The sequence below is a fragment of the Diabrotica undecimpunctata genome, chromosome 1 (genome assembly GCF_040954645.1).
Source record: "Diabrotica undecimpunctata isolate CICGRU chromosome 1, icDiaUnde3, whole genome shotgun sequence".
Classification (NCBI taxonomy): domain Eukaryota; kingdom Metazoa; phylum Arthropoda; class Insecta; order Coleoptera; family Chrysomelidae; genus Diabrotica; species Diabrotica undecimpunctata.
Window position 1 is genome coordinate 109,225,255 of NC_092803.1, and position 23,610 is coordinate 109,248,864.

At 30.7% G+C, this 23,610-nt stretch overlaps 1 protein-coding gene across 7 annotated transcripts in view; it reads left to right on the forward strand.

The window, feature by feature from the left end:
- The window catches only part of HisT (Histamine transporter), a 212,599-nt gene extending 190,533 nt beyond the window's left edge, over nt 1–22,066 (forward strand). For 6 of the 7 annotated variants that reach the window (XM_072546326.1, XM_072546318.1, XM_072546337.1 and 3 more), the window contains exons 9-10: nt 8,956–9,059; nt 21,787–22,066. In XM_072546326.1, coding sequence (XP_072402427.1) covers nt 8,956–9,029 — 74 coding nt within the window. In that variant the 3' untranslated portion in view covers nt 9,030–9,059; nt 21,787–22,066. The remainder of the gene's footprint in view (nt 1–8,955; nt 9,060–21,786) is intronic. The other variant, XM_072546308.1, reaches the window with a different exon arrangement.
- Nucleotides 22,067–23,610: the final 1,544 nt, after the last annotated feature.

Sequence of the window (23,610 nt, forward strand, 5' to 3'; positions counted from 1 at the left end):
TATCATTTAATAGTAAAACTACAATCTGTACAATTTTTTTACCAATGCATACACTGATGATAAAATTATTTTAACTTTCTTTGGCATTAAATTTTCTTTGTCCAACACCCACCCAAATTCTTCGGGATTCTGAAGGAAGTACTGAGTAATTTATCTAAGCAAGTTGTATGAGTATGTACAATATAAATTGCTCGTAAAATGTGTAATCAAATAGAGTTGGACGTAGTAGGCAAGTCTTTTATTAAACAATTTGTATCTCTGCATTTTTGCACTCTTAATTAATTCAATGTTTTGCACCCAGACGAACGATTTAATACTTTTACAAGGTATTCTTCAGCTTTTTTAATATCAGCGTCTGAAAAAATATTATACCTTGACCAAAATTAATCAAGTATCTTTCAGGTTAACATTGAAGTGCAGAATATTTTGTTCTTATCTTATTATTGTAATCTCCTCTCCGAATCAGGTATACTTATCGAATGTTCTTTTTATGTCAAAATACGCCAACAGCTCGATATCAGTCCTATCTTCAAAAAGGTCCTAAACAAAATATAAATGTTAAATGACATTATTTGTCTGTAAACTGTAAACTGTATCTCAAGCTAATGACCACATATGTCACATACACGTTAATTCAAATAAAAAAAATTAACATTGATAAAAAATAGTCCATTAAATATAATTTAGATAATGCAGATTAGTCGAAATATAAAACCTGTATTATATGTATTTAATTTGCTGTAATAATTTAAAAGAGGTGGCAATTCACGTATAAAAAACAATTCAAATTATTAAATAATAATTATATATTCATATTACAAAGTGTTAGTACAGTTGCGCTAGAGTGACGCGCCGGGTGCGAGTTAAGTGCATCGGCTAGGTCAATTCGTTTTCCATTGTACCATAGTTCTCATTAAAATGATACTAAATTTTATGATCTCATACCACCGAAAAATCATTATAAAAAAATTCGATTGGGTTTTATACCAAAATTATATATTTATAAAACATCGTCAAAAATTAATAAAACTTAATTTTTTATTTTAAACTTTATATGCATATGCATTTATTTTAATAAATTTGCAATATCTCGGCTTCCAAAGGACCAATTTACATTTTTTAAAGTTTGTTTGGTTTTTTTAAAGACACAAAACATGATTTGAAAAAAGGTATATCTTTTATCAGCATTTAAACAATTAAACCGTTAACAACAAATTCCTGCTCAAAAATTCGGATTATCATGTTGAAGATTTCGGTTCAGCGGATCAATATACATAAAAAGTCAGTCGTAAAATTGTATGGAACACAACCGGAACACATTGATTAAAATTAATGGTAGTAATCAAAATACAATTCGGGATTACCCATATTATTATCTGATGAGTAGCAAAAAGTCAAATTATTAACCAATTGCGGTATTTTGCCCAAGACTCTCGAACACGTGCTACTATTTACGCCAGGCGTTAAAGACGTAATTATACTTTCAAGTAATAAATCACTCATATATACCTACATGATTTTCAGTGGAATTTCGCGTTAATGTGCGGAGATTCAGAATGTTCATCACATTCATTCAGTCCCATTCTGTTCCGATCCTTTCCGTGATGTTCTGCAATAACAATTCTGCTTAATATTTATTAATATTTTAAAATACTAATAACAAAGTTATTTGAAAAAAGTATTTCAACTCATCACTAGTATTACCACGTGTAAAGTTGTTAAAAATAAATTCAAAAAACGTACCTAAAACCAGTATCTTAAACTGTACGTTAAGGTATTTTAGATCCTATTTTAATATCACTAAAAATTATATGTGAAGTCAATTTACTACCATATGAGTATAGTTTGAGATACATAAATATAAAAGTTTTAAACTTTTTGACAATATTTATTGACAATAACATATCTGTAACACATCAGATATATTTACAAGAATATAATTTTTACAATATATTTACAACTTTAACGGTGTACCTAGAACTGTTCATAGTGATATAGTGATAAAGACGTAAGGAGGCGTTATTACTTGTTTGCTTATATTCATATATATATATATATATATATATATATATATATATATATATATATATATATATATATATATATATATATATATATATATATATAATGGGTAACTTTTAAATAATTTGGCATTCTGTATTATACCATAACAATTTTATGTATATTCTTCCACAATCATTGCCTGGAAGATTGTCACGGCACAAGGTTTTAAATAAAAACTATTGTATATATAGATCTTCTTTAAGGGCTATCTGTATCAATATAGGTTATTAACAATTTCGGCGAACTGTGAATTTGAATTGAATCCTGTCCCATCACGAATATTCCTCAACCAGGAACACGGTCTACGGCCAGGTCCTCTATCACACTGAGGGAACGTGACTGTATTGCAGCAGTCAGTCTATCTTGTATTATATGTCTATGGTCCTAGGTATGCATTCTTTCACACATGGAATAATGTTAATAGTTCTCTTCCCATTCTTGTCAAAAATTTGTCATTTCCGACGTAATCTACACAAGATATTCTAGCATATGTCGTTATATTAATATTTCGAAGGCCTCAATGTGCTTCATTTAATGTACAACTAACCTTTGGTAAATTTGAGTCTGGTGGTTATTTTGAAGTTGTAGTCGCTGAGTAAGGTCTTCAACTTTAGGAAAGTTGCTATTGTCATTTCTATCCCTGTTCTTATTTCCAGATATGGGTCTAGGTTTTCTGCGCTATCCAGCAGCTTAAGTAATTTGAATTTTGGCACTTGTTTTATTGACATCCATTCTTCTCTGCTCAATTTTTCATTTATTTTTAGGGATTGTGTATTTGTGTATTGTTTAAAGCATATTTAATTTTAACATAATAGAGTTGGATTCCATCTTCTTTTTCTCGTTTTTTCTGTTTGATAGTTCCTGATTTCGCTAATTTTGATGCTTTCCATTTACTATTTTCTTATTTATACAGCGTAACAGAACTTGAGCTATTATCGATTAAGCTATTATTAACCTTAAAAGTATTAGGCCCTTAAAGGTAATATTAACATAATATTGTTTAAATTGTTTTATTTTAAAAATTTTACTAGCAATGAACTTATCTTGTAATATATTTTATAAAAATATCGCCTCCTTAACACGTACTTTGAAGTTTTTTATGCATATCAATGCGCAACCCAATATTTTTAGAAGGTAAACTATTTAAATAATATATTAAATAAGTTTTGTCATTATTCGTTGAATAAGATTATTAATCAAGCAAAAAAATTTGCATTCTAGCACATAATATTATAATTAAGATATTATATAGTATATCAATGTTAAATTGATTCTTCTCAGTAATATAAACTTCTTTTTAAATATGCTAAAACTAGAATATTTTATTATATATTTTAAAATATATACCTAACATTAAAATGTATTTCTTAAAAGTGTTTTTTAGATTTTATATAAAGATAAATCATGTCGCATCGTAGACATTTAGAAATTACGACCTAAAAGGTCCGTTGTGTATGCTCTACCGCTATGTTTGCGGCTTTCAAATAAGCTTTAGTCACAGGTTTAAATATTTTCCTCTCTGTATTGCTTATTTTAGCTCACTACAACTTTTAAAACTTTTCTGAGCTTTAACACGTTTTAAGTTTTCTTTGTTTATTTTCAATAATTCTAGTTCTAATTCATAATCATGACTTATGGGACAGAAGTTTAACAGTTGTCAAAAAAGGATAGGAAGACGATTGAAGTAGTTGAAATGGATTATCTAAGAAGAGCATGTAGTGTGTAGGGCATATAGATATATTAGAAGGTGACCAATACTATATATTCCACTGTAGATAGGATTAAACCTTGACGAGTATTGTGGTATGGTCACGTAAACGAATGGATGAAGATATATGGCCAAGGCAATAGATTATATACCACATTAAAGAAGAAAAAGAGGAAGGCCGTTAATTGCCTGGGAACAGATTATAAAGCAGATAATGAATAATTTTTGTTGAAATTGTAGGAGTATTTCAAGGGCTGTAACAGCCTGATGTTAGGATAAGTATCCCCAATATCTAACTCTTCTATGTTTTTGATTCATTAGTATAAAACATGAGAATATCTCTTGTAACTTATGCTATTTTGTTATGTGTTAACTCACACTCGTTTACTATTGTAAGTATTTAGTTTATCTGTAAGCATCTTCATGAACTGCGTTGCTCCAACCTTTAAAATTTCTTGATGCCCAATAAAGTCGTTAGATTTAAGATGCTGGGCCCGTGTTGAAGGAACTTTCTAGATCGAATGTTCTTACATTATAATATTATTCTTATTACATGTATACGAAGAGGAAAATTTAATGGTATAAAAGAAAATAAAATTTTTTAAGTAAAGAGAAATATAAAGATAATTATTTATTCCTGATTTATCTTCAAATTTGTTGTTGTTTTTTATGCATTATAAGATTGCTAAAAATATTAGTGTGCGCATTTGAAAAAGCGTTGTTAGTGATCGTCCAGTATTACAAATTATTTTGTAAACATGAAATGTTTTATTATACACCTGTAGTGGACGTTAAAGTATAAATTTATATTAGGAAATTTTATGTACATAAATGACAAAATTATATATATGAAAAAAAAAATAAAATAAAATTTTAAAGTGAACTAAGATCTATCTGATCAATTTGTGTTGTTTAACTTTTTTGTTTTTAGCCTTCTACTTGTGGTGTCGAATTCATTTTGGGCCTAGGCCGTTACTCTGGGTATACCTATGTTGTGTATCGTTAACGGTATACAAATATACGGGACCTGTACTTATATATAGCGTTTAACCGTATTTTTTTATTAATGTTTTTGTTAGTGAAATATATATGTTATTTATATTAAATTTGTTTGCAAAAAATGTGCGTTGATAATATAAATTTTACAATTTTAACATATTTTTTCTTCTAGTACTATCGATTTACAGCATATATGTCTTTATTATATTAAATAGGTTAACATGGCAAGGGGAGATACAATTTACAAATAAAGAAACGTGTGGTTGACATAGATCTTCTGCTTGTATTTGTTGTATATCTGACGACCTGTTAATTCCATTGCGGAAGTATTCCTTGAGACCACACAGCCAGCTATCTTTCCATCTTTTGGTGATCTTCCTGGTGATTACTTTCCAGCTGATTTTCCTTCTAGGGCCGTTATTGGTAGCATATGCTTCTTACTCCTTTTTACATGAGTGTACCATTTTCTTTGTCTTTGCCTATCCAATCTCACTTTATCTTGTACGCCGCATTGTTTCCTGATAATTTTATGTCTTATAGTTTTTCCTGATATTGCTATTAGTATCTTCATTTTGGCTGTACGTAGGATACTTTTGATTTTGTTGGTGTTTTCACACACTTTTCACACCTTTTTTAAGAATATGTCTATCGCCTTTCTTGGAGTACTATCAAATGCTTTTTTTAAGTCAATAAACGCTCGGTATAACTCAGTGCTTGAGTTCCGTGCGTTTTGTATTAATTTCTTTATAGTAAAAATGTGGTCTTAGATGATTCTTACTTTTATAAATTCACTCTGTGATTGTTTTATTTTAGAATCAACTTCTTGTAAAAGATGTTTCTCTAATATTATCTCGTGCACTTTGGATGTGATGCTCAGTAGTGTTATACCTCTGTAGATACTACATTTCCGCCTATCTCCCTTTTGACGATGGGTAGAATAACCCCCACTTCCCAATCTTTTGGTATTTTGCTCTCACGTCATAAGTCTTTGCCTTTTTGTTAGCAATTCTATCCGCTTGTCGCCCATGTTTTGTAACATTTGCGATATGATTTTATCAAATCCAGCCATCTTAACTTTCTCTTGAGTTTTTGTATATATTTTTTTATTTTTGCTATAGTTATTTCGCCTGGATTTTGGTCTTCTTGCTGTACCTCTTCTGGTTATTTTTGGTTGCAACCTACATCATTTTGGGTGTTCAGTAGATCCCCAAAATATTGTTTCCATCTCTCTAAGATGTGATGATTGTTATGCAGTAGGCGTCCTTCGTTGACTTTTATCTGATTTGGGGTTTGTGAAGACTTTTCGGTTCTTAGATTCTTTAGGGTTCTTAAAGAATAACTTTTGATTAGTGTGGCAGTCTTCTTCCATCTTGTTTCCAAATTCTTCCCAACTTTGTCGTTTCGCTGCTACTACCATTTCTTTGACTTTGGTTATTTGCTGTTTGTATTTTTGGAATTTTTTTTGTGGTTTAGCTTCTTAGATAATTATTCCAAGCTATATTCTTGGTCTTTACTTGTATTTTTATTTTCCACCAATTTGTACACTTCTTATTTCTATCATTATTGTTATTGCGCATACTTGTTTACCACCGTTTAGTAATGTTTCTTTCAGTTTCTGCCTAGCTCGGTCTAAGTTACAGTCCTGTTCAGCGTGCTCTGTTAGGTAGATATCCACGTAATTCTCAAACTTCTTTGCTATCTTTTTGTCTGCCAGCTCATATGACTTGATTACTTTTATAGTGGGGGTATTATGAGATTTACTTCTTTTCTTTGCTTCTTTCGTTATTGGTTCTCGTCGCACTCCCAAGCTAGTCGTCTAACTAGATATTGTCCACTATTTATCTCAGCTCCTATAATCTAGGACGGATCTTTCTCCTCTGCTTTTGACTTTTCTTGTGTAGTATTTGTGTGCATCTTTGTGTTGAAAAAATTATTTTCTCTGCATAGATCAATAATACGTTCCCCACTGTCGTTTTTTTATTTCTTTTCCATATGTTCCTAATATATCTGGGGTATGTTTAACTCTTATACCCACTCGACTATTTAGGTCCCCTAATACTATAGTGTTGCATTTTAAACTGTCTATTATCTCTGAGGCCGTATCCCAGAATAAGTCTTTGCTAGCTGCTTTTTCGTTATCATTTGTTCCATACATAGCGATAATATTAACTAATTTATGTTCAGCAGTTACCAGTCTTATCTTTATAATCTTTCCAGAATTGCATTCCCAATATTTAATCTTTTGCTCTTTTGCTTTGTGATACTCCACTGGTGATGAAGAATTCCCATTCTTTAACAACTGTGTGCTTTTTCTCTTCTTTTTGGTCTCGGTTACACTTTGTACGTCTATTTGATTTTTCTCAAATTCTTCATCAAGTTCAGCTTCTTGCCGTTAAGACCTCTCACATTCCATGTTGCTAATGTCCATCCTTTGGGATTGGGAATTTCTCTGTTATTGTGAGCCGTGTCATTGGACTTTTCCTTTTTTTCATGTGGGTTTTAAATATTTACTATTTATGTTCTCGCTCGTTGCTGCTGCATTTTCTTTTCTTTTCACCCGTGGCTCTCATTATTGCTCATTATTTATGTATCTGTCTGTGTATTTTCTGCTTTTTCTATAATTGCTTATGTCCATTGTCATTGCGTGATTCGTCATAGTATTTAAGGAGCAATGGTTCAGTAGTTTTGTGTCTCCATTTTGACTATTTTGTTCTATTTATTGTCCCATTTTTCTCTCTTTATTCGTAGTATCGTCATTGATGTATATTTTTCCTTCTTTAACATTTTTTAGTTTCGATTTATTTTTCATAAATATGAAAAATAAATACCTATACCTTCTATTTATGTTCTATTTTAATGAAATTTCTCATTCCCTCTTTTAAAACGCTTTGATCGTATGTATCAATTGCTAGTCCAATAATCAAACAATTTCCTATTTCGGTATTCTATAAGTTGGCTATTAGACAAATTTCTAGATTTATTTTGTCACTATTTTACAGACAAAGATTGTAATGGAGTTCTTCCATTTGTAGGGATTTTGTACTATGAAAATAGATATTAGCAGTACCTACTATTCTCTTTTTCTCAGTTCTTCCGAGTTTTATGATTTTTTTTTAGTATTTCGTCTTCCTTTCGTCTTTCGGCTTCTTGTTTTTTATTTTTAGAGTGTACATATATTGTATCTTGTCTTGAGTAATATCTGGGATATCCTCAGATTATTGGTTCTGTGCTGTTTGTCTGTGGATCCGATTTATGTTAATGTTGGTTTGTTGTACATACAATGTATTTTAAAATAATTCTTCAATTGCTTTTATTATTTTCTTTTTACTGGTTACCAAATTATCCACGTCATCCCTTAGCTGAAAGATTGCTTTTACTTGTTAAATTTTTTATTCCTCATACCTCTATCTTGTTCTATAGCCTGCACAATTCTTTCGTTTTTAAATTTTATATCTCTTCTTATGTTCTTATGTTTTGTGGTGTTTTTTCACTTTGTAACTGTTTTCTTTTTTTGATTTCGACTTACGTTTTTAAAGTATGTTTTTGAATTAAGTTTTGTTTAGACTTTGAACATAATTGTGTTAAATCTATCAACTATGTATTTGTTTATTTAACAGATCTGTATCATTTCTGGTAGTTATGCGCCGTCTATTAATAATATAAAGATTTATTGAATTTGCCCTTATTAGGTTTTTTCCGGAGGGGAATAATAGTTTTCCAGAGCTTTCTAGCAGTACACAGTGATATACACAATATAGAAAATAGCTAAACAATTATAGGATATCGGTTTTTCAATACAAGAATAACCAGGATGCTGTAAATGGTAACCAGATGATCCAAAATATCCATACCAGTTTTTAGACGTCTATCAAAGAAAAGTTCAAGTTGTGAATAATGTATTCCAAAGTTTTAATTTAATCAAGTAAAAATGCTTTGTTTGTTGTTGAGTGTTAAAATTATTTATTTATATAAAAAGAGAAATGTTACGACTCGTGTGTCTATTATTACATATTGAAACAATTTATGAACTTATTAGATTATGAGTAATATAATTCATTTAAACTATCGTTCATTACATTAAATTACATTTTATCTTTTTTAAACACGCTATAGTCTTTGCTTTTTATTATTTCACTTTATTTTTTTCTTTGTCCGCTTTCTGCTCATATACATTTTTGCTTTAGACTACTTTTCTAACGAACATCAGAGACTTCTCACCAACCAGAGTGAAGATATAAACTATACCGAGGAGATTTAGCTTCTGTCATTGTCTATGCACTGTTTATAGGTAATAGTTTTCACCTCTATGCATTTACCTAACACTTGTACTAACCTAATTCTATAGTGCTATTCTCTAACTACTAATAACTTGTTTACTATAGCCTTTTTGATAGTAGCTGGAAGAGAAAACGCTTAGTTTTGTTTTTTGTTTTTATAATTTATTTTATTATTTATATTTTAATTCACTTTTAATAATTTAGCACTCTAACTTTTAACACACTTACTTACTTTGACAACTATTATCAAATAAAATAAAATAAATAATAAAATAAAAAAATTGTCAAATCAGTTCACAGTATTATTACTATGCTTACTTTTAATGGGAAACAATTTTTATTCTTATAAAAACTTATCATGGAAGACATACTAGTTCTTTTACGTCAGTCATGGTTTGACCTGTAATTATGTACTCTGATACACACTTTTTAAAGAAGTTATTCATGTAGTAAAGAAGTTCAGAAAAACGACAAAGCTACTGGTCCAGACAATATTAATGTCAAAGTACTTAAATTAATTCCACACAATGAAAGTAAAAGCCTAGACTTGATAACAGCACTATTCAATAAGATATATGACATAGGTAAAATATCATCAGACTGGCTAAAATCAACATTCGTAATATTACCAAAAAACCGATCTCACAATGCGATGACTATCGAATATTAAGTTTGATGTCATATGTCATTAAACATTTTCTCAGAAACATCCATACACTAATTTACAAGAAGTGAGGTTCAGATGAGTGACACTCGATTCGGATTTCGAAACGGATGGGGAGTGCATTAAATGTACTAAGAAATGTACTAGAAACTAATACATATCGTAATTTCTTTTTTGAAATTATGCCGTGCTATTATGTCACACAGTTTGCGAGTGTTTTCACGTTCGTAAAGTATACGAACGTTCCCTTGGCCTAGCTACTGGCATCAAGACCCATCACAACCCATCACTAGTCATTCACCCTTCTCCTTTTTCATCTGGGCTTGGGACTGGCAATGGCGGAGTTATTTTTATATTTTTATGGTATAACGAAGTAGTTTTATGATATACATATTACAGTTTATAAATTATTAAACACCTTATTTTGTTGTACAGTAGTACCAAGACACTGCTTTTCTACTCTACCCACATTTGTATCACTTACAAAATTCTATTAAACAAACTTATTAGCTCACTTGTTCCTATTTCTCTAACTCTGCAACAAATATTGTCTTGTGAAAATATCCGATTTAATTATTTTACCTTTCTTTATTTTTTGCACTATGTTTTCCACTTCCTCATTTGGTGTTTTAGTTACCTTAGTTGTTACTATCTCCGCTGGTTTTACTGATTTTCTGTCAAAATCTTCGTTAAATAAGCTATTAATTTATTTCTTCCAGTGTCTTTTTACATTCTTTCCCTGTACTAGTATTTTTTTTATTTTCATCTAGGATGCAATACTTATTATATATTTATCTATATCTATATTATTTACTATTTAAATGGGAATAAGCCATAATTAAATTTTAAAATACGTTTATTGACGTTTCAATTTCCACTTCGGAAATTGAAACGTCAATAAACGTATTTTAACCTTCAATTGTGGCTTATTCTCATTTAAATAGTAATTAATTTAAAATGCCACAAGAAAATAGTTTCAGAACAATACTATATCTATATCTTCCCGATACGTTGAGTTGTAGGTATATTTAATTCTTTTTATATAGTTAAATTTTATTTGCTTTTTGTGAAGTTTGTGTTTCAATATTTTGTTGTATATGATAGAGATATAATGGTAGGCTGCTGATTTATGTTGCATTCATTGTGATGGTTTATTAAGTATAGTTCATCTCTACGATTTAATTTACTATAAATTTACAATTTTTCTGCTTTTAAACCTCTGCATACTTCCTTAATCAACAATACCTATTAAGTTGTTTTATTTCATTGCATAAGCTGTTTAAATTTTATTATTAACTAATATATTATTCAATTATTATATTATAGTATTTGAGTCCATGTGGGAAGAAGTTTATTATCATTAAACTGTCGAAACTTCATGTATTTATTTGATTGGAGTCAGGACAAATTTTGAGCTTAGCGAAATATGGTGGTGAGGCGTTTAACTCTCAAGTTATCAAAAAGTGATGGAATTCATGCGAGGAAAAAATTTATAAGCTTAATTATAATTTTTATTTGAATCGATAGTTTTTAATATAAAAAAGCGGAAACAGTTTTGTCGATCAAAAATTTTGCAAATACAACTGCAAAAAAACTAACACGAGGCTGCTTTTTATAGCATAAAATCATTAAAAAATGTTTAAAATGATGTAATTTTATCAGATAACTTGCAGGCGGCATATCCGCAGTCGGACGCACCTAAGTTAGGGATAAAACTTCCGTCTAACCGGCCGACTACGGATATGACCCGTGTAAATTGCCCGATAAGGTTACCACATTAATTTAAAAAAATATTGTGATTTTCTTCTGTAAAAATCATCCGTGTGGTAGTATTTTTTTTGCTTAACTTTGGGATTTATCGCGTGCCTGACACATAAAAGACCCAAGATTTTTGTCCGACAAATTTTTTGTCTCCTCTTTATATACATTAAAAACTGTAACATAAAAATTACCATTAAGCTTATAAAGTTTTTTTCTTGCATGAAATTTATGATTTTGGTAGCTTGCGAGTCATACGCCCACTAGCATACTACGCTAAGATCAAAATTTAGACATTGTGGTCACAAAAAATTCTTCAAGGTGTGGGCTCAAGTACTCTTAGTATAGTATTAGATTACAGTTTAAATCAAGAAAGTAGCATCCTACCGTATGAAATATTAAGGGAGAAAATAAATGATATTAATTTAAAAAGAAATTTAACAATCAAGATACTATAAATATCCCCCTTTGATTAGGAGTGCTGATTCTAAAAGGTGAATATAATATAAAAATATAAGCTACAACTTCCTAACAACATTAATGTAAATTGGTGGAATTTTCTTATTCCCTAGCACCTGCCACAGCTTGGTTAATGGGACATTATCATACGTCTTTTGAAGATGAATAAATACTATTTGTGCCTCCGTCTTCATATTGTGTTTTAAGTGCTTTTTTATTGTTTGTTTTAGATATAACACATTGTCTATACAAGACGATCAGTTCAAAAGCCACTATGATCTTCAACGTCTTACCAACAATCTTCAATTCGGATTTAAATTATCTTCCAGTATATTCTAAAAATTTAATGTGTTACACTTAGCCCCCGGTAGTTCTTACAGTCCATTCTGTGGCCTTTATGTTTGTATATATCGCTCATGTAAACAGTTTTCCATTCCGGGGACCTCTTCACCTCTCAAGGTTAAATTAAAGGTATAAACCAAGAGCTGAAATAGTTTGCCTCGTATTTTTTAATTTTTTCTAGTGTTATTTCAGTTTCTTCGTGGTAGGAAATATCAAATTTTTCGTAGCCAATATCTAGGAATTCTGCTCGATCTTCTGTCAGCATTGGTTCATATTAATCGACGATTCCGGGGATTTTAGAGTTGAAGTATTTCTTTTTTCTATCTATTCTACTGCATCTAATTGTTTTCCAGACGTCTGTACTTCTTGCGGTACTCATATTCTTTATTCCACATTTCGTTTTTCGTTTCACATTTCCACCATTCATTTCTAATCTTTATACTATCTACTTCTCCAATAGCTTCCATTGCAGCTTCGTCAAGAGCTTTCGTGATTTCTTTGTCCGTATTATGTAATTGATGAGTAACAAACATTGTGTAATTTCAAATTCAACCTCATTCGAAACAGAAACTAGGTAGACTCATTTTTAAAACCTTGTAGAATATATCTCTTTGTTAAAATATCTTACAGTATTATTTAATTTTCATTTTCATTTTGTCTTTGGCATCCTTTAAATGTAAATAGTAGTGACGTTTTAAGTAAATGGTGATCAGATCCACACTTTGCTCCTCGATGCATTCTTATGTTATTAATTTTTAGTGAAGTTTTTTTGCATATACACTCCATATAGTCCACGTAAATTTATGAATATTCTTGTACTGATAGTATTCATTCGTTATCTTTAAAGTGATATGATCGCAGAAACTTATTAATATTTCACCGTTTTTATTAATTTTTTCTGCTCCAAATGGACCGACCACTTTGCTATTTACTTTTCTTCCAGTTCTAGCATTTAAGCCACCTAGCAGAATTATTTATAGTTCTAATACTCTCTACTAAGTCCGTCAATTCGTCGTAAAATGTCTTTATCTCGTCCTTTTAATTTTCAGTGTATATGCATATATGCGCCCACTACCACTAAGTCACGTCGTTTTAGCTTTACTAGCCGTTCATTTATTTGTTCTCAGTTCTTATATTTCGTGACAGACTTTTCTTTATTAGTATTACAGCTGCTGCTGTTCCGTCTTTTTCTTCTCCACTATAAAAATGAACAAAGTCTTTATACTCGTCTGTCCCTTTCCCTTTCTTTTTTATATAAGGATTTTATATAAGGAACTATAAGGGATTATATATTTTTGGTTTATAATCCTTATAAAAAAATTGCCAGATACATTTGAAACAGTATTTTGAAAAAAGATTAACTCATATTTACGATTATATTACCTTAAAAATGTATATACCGATAAAAAGTAATGTTCTTATAACAATGTACATTGGAATCGGATTTCTAAATAATAAGTGTTTTAAAATGACAGGTCAAAAATTTAGTAAAAGTATATCATTTTAGACCAAATCCCTTATATTCAATGACTTTTATCACAATAAGAAATTTATGTATTTTTAAACAACTGTCTTTCTCTACACTTAAAGGTAATACTTTTTGAGCTACTTGTTGTGTTTTAATGTTGATGTTAAGTCCCATTTATTATCAAATTTAAAAAATAAGTAAAAAATATACAATTGAAAACTGTAAAACTTTTGTTGCTGTTAGTCGTATTATTTGTGTTGCTGTTGAGTTAGTTGAGTCAAGATAAACTATTTAATTATTATTGTTTTATTTGAGTCATTTTAGCTACTGTTACGTTAAAAACTACTTTACACGTAATTCTTCTTCTTCTTCTTCTTCCTCTTCTTCTTCTTCTTCTTCTTCTTCCCCCTTATAAGCAATTCTGCTTGTTTATTGGCGGATTAATACCTCTGCGGTTGTCCGATACTTCTTTTGCCAATTGGTGACTTATCTCCTACTATTTTGACAACAAAGGTCTCCTCCATTCTGCTTATGTGGTTATTCCATTCTATTATTATTCTATTTTGTGTCCATTTATTTATAAACTGTATGTTACATTTTCTTGTAATATCTTCACTTCTCTTCTAAGTATTCTCATCTCTGTCGTTTCCAGTAGCCTTTGCGCTGTAGCTGCGTTGGGTCTTGTTTCAGGGGCATATGTCATTATTGGTCCTACATTGGCTTTATAAATTCTTGACTTCATCCCAGTTTTAATGTGTCTATTTCACCATATAGTGTTATTAAGCCAGTTTATTTGCTTTTTGTACTTGATCTCTCACTTATTTGTCCAGGTCTTCACAGCTGGACAATGTAATTCCCAGGTATTTTATTTCCATTACTTGTTCAATACTGATGCCGTCAATTTCTATTTTACATCTGGTTGGTTCTATGCTGACTGACTACTATTATTTTAGTTTTCTGAGAGGAGATTGTCATATTAAATTCTTTTGCTCTTATGTTAAATCTGTGGACCAGTTTTTGCAGACTATCTTAATCTTGGGCTGTCAATATTGCGTTGTCTGCGTAACAGAGTATTTTTATTTCTTTTTCCCCATTCTGTATCCCCTTCCCTTGTTAACGCTTTTGATAATTTCATCCATGAATAAATTAAAGAGCATGAGGCTCAATAAGTCCCCTTGTCTTATTGCGCTGCCTATTCCTATAAGGTTCTGTAAGTTGTCCATCTATTCTGACTTCCATTTTGTTGTTTTGGTAGATGTTTTCGGTAGTTTTTATAATATTTACTGTCAAACGCTTTCTTTAGGTCAATCAGACACGAAATGTTGGTCTATTATTCTCTAGTTATTTCTCAGTAATTTGCTTTATAACGAATATTGTATCTGTACTCGATCTTCCACTACGAGAACCCTGTTGTTCATCTGCTAAACTTATCCTTTGATTTATTAGTACTTGTAAAATTTTAGTTATTAGTTTTAGTGTAGTATTTAACAAGTTTATATCTCTGTAGTTTTCTGGCTGTTTTTTATCTCCTTTTTTACATAGTAGAATTAGTTCGCTCGTTCTCCATTCTTCGGTATTTTATTGTGTTTTATAATAATTAATTGTTCGGATAAAAATCAAAGCTCTACTAAAGCTCAATACTCCGGCTAATAAAAATTTATTTTATAGAGAACATTTAATCTCCAAGGGGAGTATTATCTTAGGGAAATTGCTTCTTTCTTTCAGAGGTTTAAGAAGGAATTCACCAAACAATAAATATTCTTTATGGCCCCAGCTATTCATTTATCACTCTGTGAATACCTACAGGTATTTAAATAAGTACTCAATATTAAGACACAAAAAATAGAATATTTATGGTTTATGGATCACCCTTGAATAAAATACATCCTAGGGTAAAATAAATTATATTTAATAAAATACAACAATACCCTTAAAAAAAACTAAACAGTTTATTACGAAAAATCTAATTTTATATTTCAGAATATCTGAACAGAAAATAAAATTTGAACATAAATTTCGTCTAACAATGTTATAGGAAAATTAACAAAATCTTCTCACATTTTAAAGCAATTAATTACAAGTTGATCGTATAATTGATAGTGAACCCTTGACCAAAGAATAAAACTCAGACAAAAATGATCAGATAAATTCTTGTCTGATCACTTATTAAAGATGAATTAAACAAAAAAGTACCATGTGGTTCAAACCGAACCTCAACCTAGTACATTTGAAAAATATGCTGGAGTAAATTCTCAGAATACTAACCTTCGAACCTCGAAATACATAGGCGTGCACATCTTCTAACTAAAACGTAATCTTAAAAGAAAAGTTTGCGTTAAATTTATTTGGATATTTAAAACAAAGAAATTAATCCAATCCAATTCTGATTTAAAATAAAAAGATACACATAAAAATAATAAAAATTCTATTAATTGTGAAACATACAGTTAATATAAAATAATAAAATACAATAAATTATATTGAAACGTAAATACATACACAAAAACTGTAAGTTTTTATACATTCCTATTATTAATTAATAACATTCTTAATACTAATAGTAGGAAATAAGAATGAAAATTATATTAGCAATAAAAAAATAAATAAATAAAAAATAAACAATGAAGTTGACGGTAATTAGTTCAAATGTAAAATAAACTTCTGAACTACAGTTTAAAGTTAAGCTCCCTCATATTCTGTTTCAGACAAAGTGTTATCCGATCCGGGATGAATTATTATTGATTCTATACTGCTATCTATTATATGATCAAGCTCTCACATATTTTTCTCAATATCCATAACGTGATTAATACATTTTTGCCAATGTTCAGTCGTTACTTCGGATATTGATTTATGTAAAAGATTAGTAACATGTGACAATTTAAAAGTTGTATTATTTCGAGCAACGTTACCTTTAATTTCGGTCTATACTAATTCATTCAGATTTAGCTCGCAATGATACGGTGGTAGGCAAAGTATTTCAATTCCTCGTTTTTTGGCTATCTCCTCAATGACATATTTTTTATAATTTTGTTTATTAATTTTAGCAAGCTCTAATAATTCATCTTTTCTCCGTTGAGTAGTTGGTAAACGTTCAACTAATCTAGAGTTGTAACTTGCATTGTCCGTCACAATAACTGCATTTTTAGGTATGAATTCAATCATCTGTTCGAAATATTCTTCAAACACGTCTCCGTTCATCTCTTCGTGATAATCACAGGACTTTTTTGATTCAAACAAAAGTAAACCCTCCTTAAGAAATCCATTCATACTACCTATATGGGTAACAATTAATCGTCGACATTTACCTGTTGGTTTCTTGAAACCAGTTGAATATCCTTCCAGAAATGCTTGTCGACATGTTTTTATAGTTTTATCTTTCCAAACTCTCCCTACAGTATGCCCTTATGTTCTTATTTTCTGTCCTCATTTTTTTTTATTTTTCTGATGTCGTCTCGTCTCCAACACACAATTTCTTCGGCATCGATAAGCATTGACTGTCTGCCAACTTTTTCATACTTACAAGTTTAATTCATGCAAAACTTTCCAAAGTTTGTCTCTACTTATTGTGGGTAAATCGGGATCATCGGTAATGGCTGGTAAAACTTTATCTAAAGTTGGTATTTGTTTTTTAAAAAAAAAAAAGGGTGGACCATTCTACGAATTGCATTTTTGAAAAATTTATCCACATTCACTTTCGACAATTTTGATCTTCCTGTTTTTGGTTTGGGTGAGGTTATACCAGCTGATTTTTCCTCTTTTAAAATGTTATATACAGGTGATTTTAAATATCCCATTACTTTAGACGAAATTTCAACTATACTCTCAACAGTATTGGAAGGATTGTGTCGCTTAAAATAATTGTAGACATTGAGGATAACACTCTTTTCGTTAAGTGATAAATGATTCAACTTTAACTTTTTAACTGGTGTATAATCACACGTTAATTCCATATTCTATAAACTCACTATTCACTCTTACAAAAAACAACTGTCAGATCTCTTCACTCGCTTATAATCGACTGAACAAAAATATTCTGATATTAATGAATGACTATTTAAAGACAATTAATCATTTTATTAATCATTGGTTTCCCAAACAAAATCGAAATTTATACTATTTAAAATAGCATTCACGTTTATCGAAAACCATGTTTCGCTAATCGACTTTTTCTATCTAAACTATCAAAAGACCATTAACTAAATACCTATTTATTTTAAGAGTTTCTTTATTTCTTGTTATTTAATGGGTCATTATCATAACGACAAAAACCATAAATAAGGTTACTATAATAAACAGATTTATATAAATGTAATATGCTTTGAAAATGGTTTAAATATCTAATAAACCGAAACAAATAATGTAATTCCTTTAAAGTACGTCTATGACCAGCTGAATAATCCCTAGCGTACTGTTCTAACAATAGTAGGTAACTAAATTTTACGATAGTCCATGTGACGTGGAAAAATTTCGACTTAAATAGTCAAACCCAACGTAAAATAAGTTAAAATATTGACGTTGTACGAAAAGCACACGTACTAAAATATGCTTAAAAATTTAGTTTTTTTTCTGAGAATTTACTCCAGCTTATTTTTCAAATATACTATAGTATAATTCACTAAACGAAATTCTTAATTTAAATACATTGATGTTGTACTTAACTCAGTTAGATCGTGCCATCTTTCCAGCCGTAGATAGGTCGTAGCCAACCATACGAAAGTTCTTCTATACTCAATATAATTTGCTCAAAACCATTAAAAATATCTAATTTTTTGAATTACCTCAAATCAAATTCTAAGAAATATCCTTGATATAGGCATACCAGAAATAACCATAAACAATATTCTTAGACAAAAATCTCGACCTCAAATTCCCAAAATCCCAAAAGCTACCAGTAGCAGGTAAAATTCATAAAATATATTTTGGCAACTTAGAAGTTCTACATGTTACTGTTATTTTCTCTACATGTTACACTACTGAAGGTGTTATAAAATATTAAAAATAAACTGTAAATTGAAAATTGGCAATTTTTCTATACGTCACACGGTAGCTTTTAGTTATTTTGCTTAATGAAACGCCTCAATGTTGCTGTTGGGAAACTTTAGATGTATGTGATTTAACGGCGTGCTTACGTTTTCCAACAACAGAATATACAGACGAGGAGATCGAAGTCTTTTATGATGATTTAAGCACAGCCATCACAAACGACCGTACACATTTCACAGTTATATGTGGAGACTTTAACGCCAAAATAGGAACAAAACTGGATCCAGCAGAAACTGCTCTTGGAAATTTTGGAAGTCAGGGACGGAACGACCGTGGCGACACTCTTTTAAACTTCTTACTAGAGAAAAACCTATTCCTAATGAACAGTTACTACTACAAGAAACCTCACCGCAGATGGACGTGGAAAAGCCCAGATGGGAAGACGACAAACGAGATTGATTACTTTATCACTGATAAAAGATACATATTTACAGATGTGACAGTGCTAAATAAATTTGCGAAATCAAGCGACCATCGTATGGTGAGAGCCACCATTGTGTTAAATACCAACTATGAACGACACAATATGATAAAAAAGAAGCAAATAAACATATGGACACATCCAAACAACGAACAAAATTTTGAAGATCATATCGGTAAATTCCTTCAAGAAAAATCATCAACAAATGATATTAACATCCTAAATGACATAATAGTAGAAGCAATAACAGAAGCTCAAAAGAAATGCTGCCCAAAAAGCGTGAAGGAAGAAAAAATTAGTCTGGACACACAGAAAAAAATGGAACAAAGAAGAATACTGAGAAGCGACGAAAACTCTAGTAACGACGATATAAATAAAATAAACAAGGAAGTATCAAGAGAAATAAGAAAAGACCTAAGAAAATACAAAGATGAGAAAATCATCAAAACTATTGAGGAAAATAAGAGTATGAAAATAATGAGACGCAAACTCACAAATGGAAATAAACAAATAGTCAAACTCAAGGATAGAAATGGCAACATCACATCAAACAGAGAACATTTGTTACAAATTGTGGAATCATTCTATGAGACATTATATAGCAACCAATCGACTCTAGATATAGTTGAATATTAGCAGAGGAAGGTTCAAAATCAGGGTTCCGAAGATATCCCAGAAATCTCCTTGGACGAAATTTACAAGGCTCTAAAAAAGATGAAGAATAACAAAGCTCCGGGGGAGGACGGTGTCGTCACGGAAGCGATAAAGATAGGAGGCTCAGTACTGATAACCAAAATTCAAAAGCTCTTTAATCTATGTCTATGGAATCAAAATATCCCAACAAAGTGGAATAATTCAATAACTGTACTCTTACACAAGAAGGGAGATATAGCAGACCTGGAAAGATACAGACCAATCAGTCTCCTTAACCATCTTTATAAATTATACACCCGAATAATAACGAACAGATTAGAGACAAAGCTGGATTTTTACCAACCTCGGGAACAAGCCGGTTTCCGCCCTAATTACGGCACAAATGATTACCTGCAGTGCCTAAAAACCCTGATAGAAAAAACTAACGAATATAACCGTCCCTTGGCATTGATATTTGTAGACTTTAAAAAGGCGTTTGATACAGTGAAATTACCGTCCATCTTAAGAGCACTACAAGATTGCAGGGTCGACCACAGATATTGTAATATAGTTAAAAATATATATGAAAATGCCACAACAACCATAAGTCTACATTCAGCAACTAATAAGATAAAGATAAAAAGGGGAGTCAGGCAAGGTGATACCATGTCACCAAAGCTGTTCATTACCGTTCTTGAGTATGCATTTAAAAGACTAACATGGCAACAGAAAGGAATATCCATCGATGGAGAAAGATTAAACCATCTACGTTTTGCGGACGATATCGTGCTTCTGTCAGATAATCTGGGAGAGATCAAAGACATGCTCCAAGAACTGAATTACATACTACAAGAAACTGGGCTGGAGATAAATTTCGAGAAAACCAAAATGATGACCAATATGGTTCCCAGCGAAGAGATACAGATCAATAACAACAAGGTAGAATTAATCGATAAATACACATACTTGGGTCATGAAATCAGAATAACCAGAGACAACCAAACCTGCGAGCTAAATAGACGAATCACGTTGGGATGGGCGGCATATGGAAGGATGAGAGACATTTTTAAAACAAATACTCCAATTCACCTGAAAAGGAAGGCATTTAACCAATGCATCCTACCAGTCTTGACCTACGGAGCAGAGACCCTAACTTTAACGAAAGCTACTGCCGAAAAACTGAGGGTAACACAAAGGCGAATGGAGAGATCAATGCTGGGTCTGACCTTGAAAGATCGCGTGAGAAATGAGGAGATACGCCGACGAACTGGCGTTGACGATATTATACTGCGAATCAATAAACAAAAGTGGAGGTGGGCTGGACATGTTGCTAGAATGGAAGACGGAAGATGGACGAAGAGATTATTGGAGTGGAGACCAAGAGCCGACAAGCGAAGTCGAGGCAGACCACCCACCCGATGGACCGACGACCTAAGGAGAATAGAAACAAACTGGATTGCAGCAGCTAGAGATAGAGAGAACTGGAGACGTTTGGAGGAGGCCTATATCCAACAATGGATGTGAAAACGGGGCTGGATGATTACGTTTTCGGCTTTTAATTTCATGAATATCGTCAGATTATGTTTTATAAACAAAAGATTTAAAATAACTTAAAACAAGAACTCTAATGGATTTACTGGCCAGCAGGTAGCAATTTTAACTTTATCCAATGTCATAGTAATGATTCTAGACATCTTTAATTTAAATCTCATTTATGAAGAAAGCAGTTTTTCCATAAATCAGCTATAGCATTTTCCCTAGTCAGTTGCAGTGGAAAATTGAGTTTACGTATTTAAATTTTAGTTTAAAATATTCAAGTTTTATCTTAGCTTAGGATTTTTAGGTTATGCCTTCAAAAGTTAGTTCCTTAACATTTTACTGACAAAAAATTATATTCTTATTTTTTATTACATTATGTAAGAAATTATGTGATCTTGTATTTTTCAGATAAGATGAAGAAATAAACCTGTACCTAGTGTAAAAATATGTCTTATTTTTTACACAGGAAATAGCAGCATAAAAGATGAATTTCTACATATATAGAGTGTGTATATATGAGTAATTATTTAAAATTATTATTAATATTATCTTATATATAAAAAAAATCGTATTAATTTTATATATTCTTTTCGGCGAAAACGATTAGTGTTTTTTACGTCATGATATTAATGATTTTAATAGAAAAACTATATTTTTTATACTTATTTTAATACAAACAATATAAAAAAATACAGAGTAGTTTTTATTTCTTCCTTTACCAATACTAATTTGCTCATTGTTGTATAAAAAACCATCCTAATATTATATGTATACAGTGATGAGTGTCTTACTACCCGGTTTTTAACGTAAGAGATAGAAAACACAGTTACCTTGTGAAATAAAAAGAGATGAAACTCGTAGAGGTGAGAAATAATCGATAGAAACCTATAATTTACATTACATTACACATTACCACTATCGATAGTCTCACACCTTTAGACGTTAGCTTCTAGCTAAATCACCTCGGTCATAATTATTGGTGTAACGTCGTATGTGTGACGTATTTCCATTTTTTAATTTCGCATAAAGTAAAAACTGATTGACCACAATAAAGAAAAATGTAAATAAAATAATTTAATTAATAGTGATTATTTAATCTAAAGTTTTAAATTATTAACCAAGAATAAGTTCTACTATGATTTGAGGAGTTTTATACACTCTTGCCACGAAATAATTATAATACGTCCGTAAATTAAACATTTGAATAAATATATTGTGGCTTATTCTCAACATTATTTCTAAAAATATAGAACGACAAGCGAAAAGCCATAAATATTACTATCATTTGTATAATTGAAAACGGTCTCTGGATATAGAGATCGAAACGTCAATAAATAAACATATGAATAAATATTTTGTGGCTCATTCCCCACATCCCCCTAAAAATATAGAATGCCACAAACAAAAAGCTATAAAAAACAAGTAATTTTGCAGAAAGTTTACTGATACCAACCGGCTGTCGCTTTTGACGTGACCCGTCCTTAAAGAGTTACACAATGAAATTTTTTTAAAACAAATTTTAAGACAGTTTCCACACCACCCCAGAGGTATGTCTTGTGGCGCGTTACTTTTTTTAAATGGGTGTTGGCCAAGAGCCATATTGTCTTATTAAATAAAATGAACAAAACAATTAAACAGTATAAAACAAAACAAAATAAAATCCTATAAAACAAAATAAAATTCTATAAAAATAAAATAAAAATAATGTTTGATGTAACAAAATATTGTACTATTCTATTTAAACACAAACACTATACACACATACTATGTTCTTCTCGTTTTTTTTTGTTTTTGGTTTTTTTTATGCTGATGTTTTTATTAAACTATTAAAAAATATTATTCGCTGTTTAAATCTGAAGATGCAGCGCTGCTATCGTTGTCATTGTCTTGACCACCTGGTGTAATTATAATTGGCTCTAGTAAAACTTCGATATGAGTGTCAAGTTCCCACATACGATGTTCTTCTTTAATTATGTGGCCTATACATTTAGCCCATTTCTCTGGAGTTACCTGGAGGATTGCTTGAATCAAAAGTTTTTTAATTTCGTTTAATTTGAACGTTTTGTTATTGCGTGCTACTTCTCCTTTCACTTGCGCCCAGATAAGTTCAATGGGATTAAGTTCGCAATGATAAGGTGGTAGACGCAGAACTTTGACACCATAATCTTTTGCAGTTTCATCTACAGCATATTTACTTACTTTCACTTTTCATATTCACTTTTCCTTAACCGT